Here is a 10,501-nt window from a genome sequence, read left to right on the forward strand (position 1 = left end):
GGTCATTTTCAGGATATAGTAAATATTAACATTAAAAATAAACCTATTACTCTTTATGTTCTCCAATGTAATCTAAATAGCACAGCAATTTTTTGTTGTTGATAATCCTCACCTGAGGATATTTTATCCATTAATTATTAGAGTAGAAGGGAGGGAGGGAGGGAGAGAAAGAGAGAGAAGCATGGATGTGAGAGAGACACATCAATTGGTTGCCTCCCACACGCTCCCTGACCGGGCCGGATCAAACCTGCCATTTGTCGGTGTTCCGGCCGATGCTCCAACCACTGGGAACACCGGCCAGAGCAGCATAGCAATTTACCATTAAAAACTTACACGAATGAGCTGCTCTTTTACAGTTTAAATATTTGCCTTTTCTTCTTGAACTAGTATTCCCATTTCACTCCCCATACCCCCTCCCACTTTCTTTCTAATGTAATCTGTTTGTGCTGGGGGAGACTTTTCTGGAGCACCCGCCATGTGTCTGCACCACCGACATGGGTATATAAGTGTAAATTTAAACTTTTCTTTATTTCTTGTGACTATCTGCCTCTGATTAAAAGTTTCTTTTGCATTGAGCTATCATGACAATTATCAATAATATACAGTCGATCAAAACAACATTACAACATTTGATTGATAGTGATTACAAATAAAAGTAGAATTTTTTAGACTCATCTCTGGATGAGATAGAGCTTTATAGATATAGCTATAAATGCTGAGAAAGTTTGTTCTCACAAATAAACAGATGAGATTAGAAGGAGTTTTATTATAGCCATGTCACTCAAGTCTTTGAAATCCTTCCGAGTCTATATGCCAAAAAGCGCAGAGTGATATGTCATCAAAAGCTATTTTTAATGCCTATCCGCTGACAGTTCCATGAGGCCTTCCTTCAATTATTTTTAACACATGGAGCTGGAAACTGTTTGACTTTCAGACGCCGTTTGTTCCTTCACCTTTAAAACATCAATATTCCTAATTGTCCCTTTATTTGGAGCCCCGGGATTTTAGGCCCCAGGCATGTCCCACCCTGGACTTGGGCTGGGAGGGGCGTGTGTGCTTTTGGGGGAGCTCGGGGGCCGGGCAGTCCAGGGAAGAGTCCCTGCAGAGCTTGTAGGTCTGGAAGTTGATTTCTCAGACCTCTCTGACCCACAGCCCCTTGGGAAGCCCCAGGTGCCCCAGGGGAGGGGGGACCTGGTTTGGAGATTACTGATCTCCAGTGCTCTCCACAGCCTGCTCCAGCCCCATTCTCACTGGGTCCCTGAGGTGTGTGCTCCCCAAGGCCTGAACTACCTGCCTGAGCAGGACCCCTCCCAGGGGGCTGGCTTTAGGGTTTTCTCCAGGCTTTTGCACATGCCCTGTCCCCACTGTCTTCCCTCCCATTCCTGCACTGCCCTGTCAGGGTCCTTGATTAACCATCATCTCCTCCAGGAAGCCCACCCTGACCACTCCCCCAAGGAGGAGCTAGGTGCTGCCCCTTTGTTCCCCCTCACTGGCCTCTGTGCTGCACGATCCCCATACTCACCGCCTCTCCTCTGGTTGCGTCTCCTCCTCATCTCCCCACTAGACTGTGAGTCTGTAAGTGCAGGGCTGGTCTTGTTCACCTTTAACCCCCGGCATCCAGTGAGGGCCTGGCCGTGAGTAGGTACCAAAACTCTGGGATGATATTGACCAGTGACCATGGGCCCACCTGCCTCTCCCTCCTCCCCTGCCCCAGGTGCTCCTGTCCGACTGGCTTTGAAGGACCGACCTGTGGGGTGAACACAGACGACTGTGTGGAGCACGCATGTGCCAATGGAGGCGTCTGTGTGGACGGCACGGGCAACTACACTTGCCAGTGCCCCCTGCAGTATGCGGGTATGTGGGCATCGAGTGTCTGTGGGGAGGTGAGGGCTAGGGTGCATGCCCTGAACCCCATTCCCGTGACAGTTGGGGCCCTGCCTCAGCGTCGGCAGGAGGTTTCTGCTGGTGGCTGCCTGGCAGAGCGTGGGGGTTGGGGGGGACAGCTTCTCTCCTGCCTCTCCCTGGTTCTTTCTCCAGGAAGGGCCTGTGAGCAGCTGGTGGACTTCTGCTCCCCGGACTTGAACCCGTGTCAGCACGAGGCCCAGTGTGTGGGTACCCCGGATGGGCCCAGGTAGGTGTTGCCCATTTCCAGGGCCAGGGAAGGGCAGGGGCTGCCAAGTCACCTCCCCTCCATGCCAACCCCCTCCCCATCCTATTCCTCACCTGTCAAGTGGGTTTGGTCTCAGCCATGTGGGGTTCCTGTGAGTCAGGGTGGGGGTGGTTAAGGGGACAGCTTTGCTGCCAGCATGAGCTTGAATGGATGGCTTGCCCACTCTGAGCCTGTTTTCTCATCTGCGAGCTGGAGGCACCAGCAGCTTCCTCCTGGGTGGTGGTAAGCAGAGGATGAGCACATGCGTGGAAAGCACTTAGCTCCATGCCTGACCTCCCATCAATGCTCCATAAATAGCTGTTGTCATTCCAGACCCACAGTTTCTCATCCCCAGTCACAAAACCCACAGAATTCTGAAAACCAAAAATCAGTTTGATAGCAAAATCGGACCTGACCTGAACGTATCCTATATAATAAAAGGGTAATATGCAAATCGACCCAATGGCAGAACGACTGGTCGCTGTGATGTGCACTGACCACCAGGGTGCAGATGCTCAAGGTAGGAGCTGCCCCCTGGTGGTCAGTGTGCTCCCACAGGGCTCAAGGCTGGTGAGCGCAGTGGCGGGAGCCTCTCCAGCCTCCGTGGCAGTCGGATGTCCCCCAAGGGCTCCCAGACTGCGAGAGGGCATAGGCCAGGCTGAGGGACCTCCCCAGGGCACGAATCTTATGCACTGGGCCTCTAGTTTGGTAATAAAAGCAGAACACACAGCCCTAGCTGGTTTGGCTCAGTGGATAGATCACTGGCCTATGGACTGAAGGGTCCGGGTTCAATTCCGGTCAAGGGCATGTACCTTGGTTTCAGGTTCCATCTCATGTGGGAGGCAACCAATGTGTCTCTCTCACATCGATGTTTCTCTCTGTCTCCCCTTCCTTTCCATTCTCTCTAAAAATCAATGGGAAAATGTCCTTGGGTGAGGATTAACAAAATAAATAAAAATAAAAGCTGACCACAAGAATATGGGGCTACAGTCAACAGCCATCCATGTAGATTGTGCTGCAGAGCTGTGAACATGTTTGACTGAGGGGCTGCTCTCGATCCCACTGGCATGTTACACAATATACAGTTGTAGGCACTGTATTACCTTTTAAAAATCCTCCTGTTTGGCCTCAGGAAAAGGGTTTCTTGACTGTTGTTTCCGTCGTTGTTACTGGCATACATGGAAGTGCTTTGTCACCTCAAGACTGCGTGTGATATGAAGGTCATGGGGTTTTAGGATGTTGCTCCCATCTGTAGTTTTCAAACATAGTGTCAGTTCTGGGACCCTGGTTCCACCAGTCGGGGCTGGGCTCCTTGTAGTCTGTGGCTGAGGGACCAACCCCAGCCACTCAGGCCAGGGTCGGGGGATGGAGTCACCATGGAGCTGAGGCCCCTGGGCAGAGGGAGAGCCAGGGGATGTTAGAGGCCTGGCTGTGAGATCGAGAGGCGACGTGGGAGCCTCCGTCCAAACGGTGGGCATCCTGCCTTCCTGGGTGAGCTGGCACGGAAGACGGGTGGGATTGGCACAGAGACCAAGGAGCAGTGGCAGATCAAGAGGCATGCCCGCTCCTCACAGAGGCTGGGCCTCAGGTGGATAAAGCGAGGCTGCACACTGTCACGCACACTCTGCTGGGGTAGTCCCTCCCACCGCACAGGTGAGCACATACAGTGGGGGAGGTGCTTGTTCTCTCAACTTCCTGTTTGGGAGGAAAGATGGACAGATGCTCAGCTGTGCTTGGCATTGTACCTGGAACCCAGCAAGTATTCAGTACATTCGTTGAATGAATGCATGAATGAATGAATGAATGAATGAATATGAAGGAATGGGTGATGGCTTAGGTACTGAAACAGTCTTCAGACTGCTGCTCAAGACCCAATAGGGACTTGTGATTAATGGGCAGGTCAAGGTTAACTTAAAAAAATGAAACAGAAAACATCAGAGAGCATCATATCATTTTATACACTAAGGATAAGTATGATTTCAGGTGTGTGTGTGTGTGTGTGTACTGGTAGAAGGGTATTTCTTGCAGCCTGAAAAACACTGGGAATGAGTAAAAAATCTAGGCAGGGGCACCCACCTGCCAGATTGTTCAATTTGCAATTTGCAGTCTGCAGTTTGGAAGGGTTTCCAGCAAAGGTTTGCTCAGTGACACCAGGGGCTTCTCAGAGGAGGTGAGGGCTTGGCCTGGCCGGAATGAGGCAGGGAGAGAGGAAAGGGTATTCCAGAACCAGCAGGGGTGAAGGGAAGGGAGTGAAGGCGGGAGTGCTGGTGGCCTGGGGGTTGCTGCCAGTGGCGAAGGCCTGAGCATCTTGCAAGGGGGTGGAGGAGTGTGCCCTTTACTTGATAGGACTGGATTGGATTTTTGGCCGGAATGGATTTTGGGGTGAGCAGTGAGGCACAATGCAAGCAGGGAGCTGGAGGTTGGCTTGGAGTCAGACACTGGCAGAGAGGTGGGCACCTGCCCCGCTGGGGCCAGGAGGCTGGGCTGGTGGAGCTGGGGAAGCTGGGGTGGAGGGAAGCATGAGCCCCATGACGGGGAGCCGTGTGCTGAGCAGCTGGGTAGTTCCGGAAGGGGCTGCAGTTTGGCCCTGGATGTGCTGTTGGTGGTGAATCTGGGTTCTTCCTGACAAGATTCCCATCTCCTCCTGCTGCTGGGTGCCCACCCCCCAACCTAGAGCCCCATCAACTGCACAAGCTCTCCAAAGGGCCCCAGGACAGGCGGGGGCACCTTTATATCCAGGGCTCTGGTTGACCTCCGGGGGGACCCCATAGACCCCAGGGCCTCCAGGTTGTCTGTCACACACAGACCCCGGGCCCCGCAGGCTCGGGGCTGACTGCCTACCCGCCTCGCACCTCCAGGTGTGAGTGTGCACCCGGTTACTCCGGCGACAACTGCAGCGAGAACCAGGATGACTGCAGGGACCACCGCTGCCAGAACGGGGCCCAGTGCATCGACGACGTGAACAGCTACTCCTGCCTCTGTGCCGAGGGCTACAGGTGAGCGGCCTGCACACCCGCGAGGGCCCGACTCCTCCTAGCCGTGGGCCCGGGGCTGGCAGGAGCCCCAGACGTGGTTGGCGGGAGGGAGGGAGGGTGAGAGCCTGGGTGTCGGGTCCTGGCTTGAAGCGTCACCCGTCACAGCTGTGTGGCCTCGGGAAGTGCGTGCACAGGCAGCGGGTGCCTAGCCTTTTTGGTGGAGGGAGTGGGCGGCGGGTACAGATCAGTGGGCACGGCCCTCTCACTGCTCAGGGAGCCTCTGAAGTCACAACCTGCCATAAAGGTCACTGACATTTGCGTCTTGGCTCCTCTGGGAGGTTGGGAGGGGGGACCGACACCTGCCCTCCTTCTGACCACCCACCTCCCATGATCTGCTTGGGTTTTTTTTTTTTCCAGTTTTATTGAGCTGTAATTCACATACAATACATCTGATTAAAATGTGCAATTCAGTGGCTTTTAGTATATGTCCAGAGTTGTGCATTCATTTTAGAACTATCCATTTCAGAACATTTCATTACTCCAGAAACTCCACACCTCTTACCTGTCACCCCAAGTCTCCTCCATCTCAGCTCTAGGCAACCACTAGTCTGCTGGTATCTGTGTGTGTAGATTCGCTTGTTTTGGACATTTCATATGAACAGAAGTATACAGTCTGTGGTCCTTTATAACTGCCTTTCACTTAGCGTCATGTTTTTGAGGGTCATCCATGTGGTGGCAGGTGGCAGAACTTCACTCCTTTTTGTGGCTGAATAATATTCCGTTGTAGGGATCTACCACATGTGTTGATCCATCCATCTATTTGGACTGTTTACACTTTGGCTATTGTGGATAATAATGCTACAGATTGTTGTAGCCTGGATCAGAACTACCCTTGGTAGTAATGTTCCCTCTTTTCTTTATTTTGAGTCTTCCCTCTTTTGCTTGTTTTAAGTCTCAGTTTTCTTTTCTGTAAAATGAGACATGAGCAATTCTTTTTTAAAAAAATATATTTTATTGATTTTTTACAGAGAGGAAGGGAGAGAGATAGAGAGTCAAAAACATCAATGAGAGAGAAACATCGGTCAGCTGCCTGCTGCACACCCCCCACTGGGGATGTGCCCGCAACCAAGGTACATGCCCTTGACCGGAATCGAACCTGGGACCTTTCATTCCGAGGGCCGACGCTCTATCCACTGAGCCAAACCGGTTAGGACGACATGAGCAATTCTTAAACTTTAACGAGCACACGGGGTCACCTGGCATGATGTGAAAGAGCAGATGCAGTAGGTTTTCCATTTCTGACACCTGCCCAGGTGACATCGATGTTGCTGGTGCAGGGACCACACTTGTTTCTCACCACCCTTCTGGCCCTTAGTTCTCTCGGGAAAAGTGTCCATTAGCAGCATTTTCTGTCGCCTTAAGGATCCAGTTTCCCACGATGTTTAGTGAGCTTCTCTCCAGGACCTGGGGGAGGAAGAGGCCCTCTTCCCCTTGCCCTGCCCTGTCTGACCTGCGTCCTTTCCCTCCCAGTGGGCAGCTCTGTGAGACCCCTCCCCGCCCAGCTGCCCCCAGGAGCCCCTGCGAGGGGACTGAGTGCCAGAACGGGGCCCGTTGTGTGGACCAGGGCAGCCGGCCCGTGTGCCAGTGCCTCCCGGGCTTCGGCGGCCCCGAGTGTGAGAAGTTGCTCAGTGTCAACTTCGTGGACCGGGACACGTACCTGCAGTTCACGGACCTGCAGAACTGGCCGCGGGCCAACATCACCCTGCAGGTGGGTGCCCAGGGCGCCGGTCACAGAGGGGAGTCAGGCGGCGGGGGGCCCTGGCCTCAGGTCAGAGATTCAAGACACGTCCCTGCCCACGACAGTGGGGAGGCCCCTGTGTCGGTCAGAGTCTTGGATGTGGGTGTCAGCATCTCAGCTTGAAGTCGTTTAAGCAGAATTGGAAAGGTTATTGGCATATAAATCCAATCTCAAAGAGGCAGGAGCGGGAGGTGGTCTCATGGGTGACTAGATCCAGAAAACCAAGCTTACCAGGACCCTGTCCCACCATCTCTTGTCTCAACGACTCCTTGCTTCACCTCCAATGCGCGATGGGCTTTGTTTCATGTGCCTGGAGCGCGGCCAGGTTAACTCCCAGCTTATGTCTTTAACCACAAGTCCTTGTGGTCCCTTATTTTTCCATTTTATGTCTTAAATATCTACCTCCTGAGCAGTTCCTTCCAGGTTTGGGTGGCTCTGGCTGTCAGAGAGCCTTCCTGAACGTGTCCTCTCTGGAGGGGCCCCCCCACCTCCACCCCCAAGGCAGTTCCCCGAGGCCCACAGAGCGGCTGCCCCACAGCCCGTCTGCCTGTCTTCCCCGAGCAGGTGGTCTGAAGGGCTCTTACCTGCCTATCCTGGGATGTAGTTTCCAGGCCTCAGCTGGCCCATCTGCCCTCTGCTGCCTGGCCCTGGCCACACTGTCATTGGATAGGATTTAAAGCCGGGGCTGCCATGTCACCTGGGCAGGCAGGGGAGGGCAGTTCTGCACACAGCATCTCTCTTCCGATGGGGGCCCCCGTGTGCTCCGCCTACCAGCCTGTGCTGCTGCTGTGGGGGATGGGGTTGGAGAGACAGTGCCCTTGCTCACCAGGTCTCCACGGCAGAGGACAACGGGATCCTGCTGTACAACGGGGACAATGACCACATCGCCGTGGAGCTGTACCAGGGCCATGTGCGTGTCAGCTACGACCCTGGCAGCTACCCCAGCTCTGCCATCTACAGGTGGGGCTTCCTCAGGCCCGTCGGCCGCTCTCAGGGGTCTCCTGGGCCAAAAGCAGGTCATTAATGAAACCACCAGAACCTGGGCTGCCCGAGAGGAGCAGGCATTTGAACCATCGAGTACAGCCCAGCGCGGGTCCTTCCCCTCCCACCACCACCTCACAGGGCGCTCCTGGGTGGGGGGAGGAGACCGATTAGGTTGAAAACACCTGCCCCAAACGTCTCAGCTTTCCCCAGGGAGCAGGAGAGGCTGGGCCATAGCCCCCAGTCCCAGTCTCCCCCTGAGAGATGTGGTCCCTTGGGAAGCAGCTGCTGGACCCATGGCAGGGTGTCCAGGAAGGGATGGGCCCAACTGAAGCTCATCCTCTGGGGTGGGGGCACCCCATCTTCTTCCAGTGCGGAGACGATCAACGACGGGCAGTTCCACACTGTGGAGCTGGTCACCTTCGACCAGATGGTGAATCTCTCCATCGATGGCGGCAGTCCCATGACCATGGACAACTTCGGCAAGCACTACACACTGAACAGCGAGGCCCCCCTCTACGTGGGAGGTGAGGACCTGCCCCACCCCAGGCCTCTCCTTTGGCGGGGGGGGCGGGGGGTGATAGCCTTTCCAGGTGGGGCCCTCCTGCTCTCTGGCCAGGGGCGGGGCCCAGGGCACAGGACTGTGGGGAACATCGCAGGTGGTGGGGGAGGGTCTAGTGACCGGCCCAGCTGCAGGTGGATTGCGTTCCCTTGCCAGGAGCCAGGCTGCTACCCCCAGCCCACACTAACGAGGGAGGAGAAGTGCCTGCGTGGGGACGGAGGCCTGACCCAGGCGGGGGAGGGGAGGGATGGGACGTGCTGGAATTCCCCCGGCTGTCCTCTACACCGTGAGCATCTTTCTTCTTGGCTTTGGGCCAGAAGGGGCTTGTTCAATGTTCAGGGTCCATCCCCAGTCTTGGGCCCTCAGAGGCCCAGAGCTGCTGCGGAGGCCCAGGCCCAGGTCCCCGCATGAGCTGGGGAGTGCCCAGCTGGCCTTCCAGGCTTTGCAGCTACCTGGCCCCGTCCACCACCTGCGGACATTTCCAGTCCAGAAAGCAGGTTCCCGAAGGCAGTGGGGTCGTCTCAGCGCTGTGCAGGGCCTGGCCTAGAGAGTGGGCAGGTGGGAGGGATGAGAACCTGGGGTTACTAGTTGTGCAACTTCAGGCAAGTCACTGAGCATCCAATGGGGTTTAGCAGCTCCTACCTCGGAGGGTTGCTGTGAGTGGTGACCACAAAAGCAGGTGACAAAGTACCATTCACCCAAGTTCCAGGTCCCAGTCCTTTGCTGCCTTTGGGGCCTCTGGGAGGTAAGGACAGGTGTCCCCGAGGGAAGGAAGAAACCCTGGGCGAGCGCAGCCAGACTGAGGCACCGGGCCTCACGGGTCAGCTGGCTGCGGCCAGACTAGCACCCAGCCCTGGCCACGGGAAGGCAGCTTTTCCTTTTCTTTGGGGGAAGGAGTCTGCACCCTTCACGGTGGCAGAGGACTTGGTTCAGGGTTGCAGAGACAGGACAGAGGCCACGGGCAAGAGGGAACACGGTGCAGGTGCCCACAGACCTCAGAGGGAGGTGCCGGGCACCGCCTGAGCCTGGCCAGCTCAGTCTGCCCCCTCCCCACCACCCAGGGATGCCGGTGGACGTGAACTCGGCCGCCTTCCGCCTGTGGCAGATCCTCAATGGCACCAGCTTCCACGGGTGCATCCGAAACCTGTACATCAACAATGAGCTGCAGGATTTCACCAAGACACGGATGAAGCCGGGCGTGGTGCCGGGCTGCGAGCCCTGCCGGAAGCTCTTCTGCTTGCATGGCATCTGCCAGCCCAACGCCACCCCCGGGCCTGTGTGCCATTGCGAGGCCGGCTGGGGGGGTCTGCACTGCGACCAGCCAGCTGACGGCCCCTGTCACGGCCACAAGTGAGCCCGCGCTGGGCTCAGGGAGCCCTCACCCCTTGCCCACCTGCAGGTTCCCTTCCCTTCCTTGCAAGTTCCCATTCCCTGGGGTGAGGAAAGAGAATAGCTTTCACGCCCAAGATCAGAACATGTGGCCTAGCAGGGTTTCATTACATTTTTCTGGGTTTCTATTTTTATGAACAGGAAAGGTCTGTAGGGACAAGCACAGACTCACATTTTGCTTCCTCGGGAAGCAAATGTCTCCATCTTGGGACCAGGCTAACACCCGTGACGCCGAGGCTGGGGGTGGGGCGCCCTGGGTGGGCCTTGCCTGGGCTCTGCCTGTCCTCAGAGTGTTTTTCTCTGTTCCCCCAGGTGTGTCCACGGGAAGTGCGTGCCCCTCGATGCCCTTTCCTACAGCTGCCAGTGCCAAGAGGGGTACTCGGGGGCCCTGTGCAACCAGGCCGGGGCCCCCGCAGAGCCGTGTGGGGGCCTGCAGTGCCTGCACGGCCACTGCCAGGCCTCGGCCGCCAAGGGGGCGCACTGTGTGTGTGACCCTGGCTTTTCAGGCGAGCTTTGTGAGCAAGGTCAGGGGCCCCCCTCCTGATGTGTCCTCTCCCAGGGTCCCTCCCCACGACTGGCTTTAGCAACTTGGCTTTTTTCTTCCTCTCAACCTCAGCAACCCCCTCTGTGCCCCTGCCCTTCCTGCA

The 10,501-nt window shown here is 56.0% G+C and overlaps 1 protein-coding gene across 1 annotated transcript in view; it reads left to right on the forward strand.

Annotated features, from left to right (window-relative positions):
- SLIT1 (slit guidance ligand 1) overlaps window positions 1–10,501 on the forward strand; it is a 152,436-nt gene that overhangs the window by 140,692 nt on the left and 1,243 nt on the right. The window contains 8 exon segments of the mRNA XM_006090043.3: window positions 1,715–1,854; window positions 2,038–2,131; window positions 5,008–5,145; window positions 6,655–6,892; window positions 7,752–7,882; window positions 8,276–8,430; window positions 9,527–9,815; window positions 10,167–10,378. Of these exon segments, the coding sequence (XP_006090105.2) occupies window positions 1,715–1,854; window positions 2,038–2,131; window positions 5,008–5,145; window positions 6,655–6,892; window positions 7,752–7,882; window positions 8,276–8,430; window positions 9,527–9,815; window positions 10,167–10,378 (1,397 nt within the window).

The sequence above is a fragment of the Myotis lucifugus genome, unplaced genomic scaffold (assembly GCF_000147115.1).
Source record: "Myotis lucifugus unplaced genomic scaffold, Myoluc2.0 scaffold_66, whole genome shotgun sequence".
NCBI classification, from domain to species: domain Eukaryota; kingdom Metazoa; phylum Chordata; class Mammalia; order Chiroptera; family Vespertilionidae; genus Myotis; species Myotis lucifugus.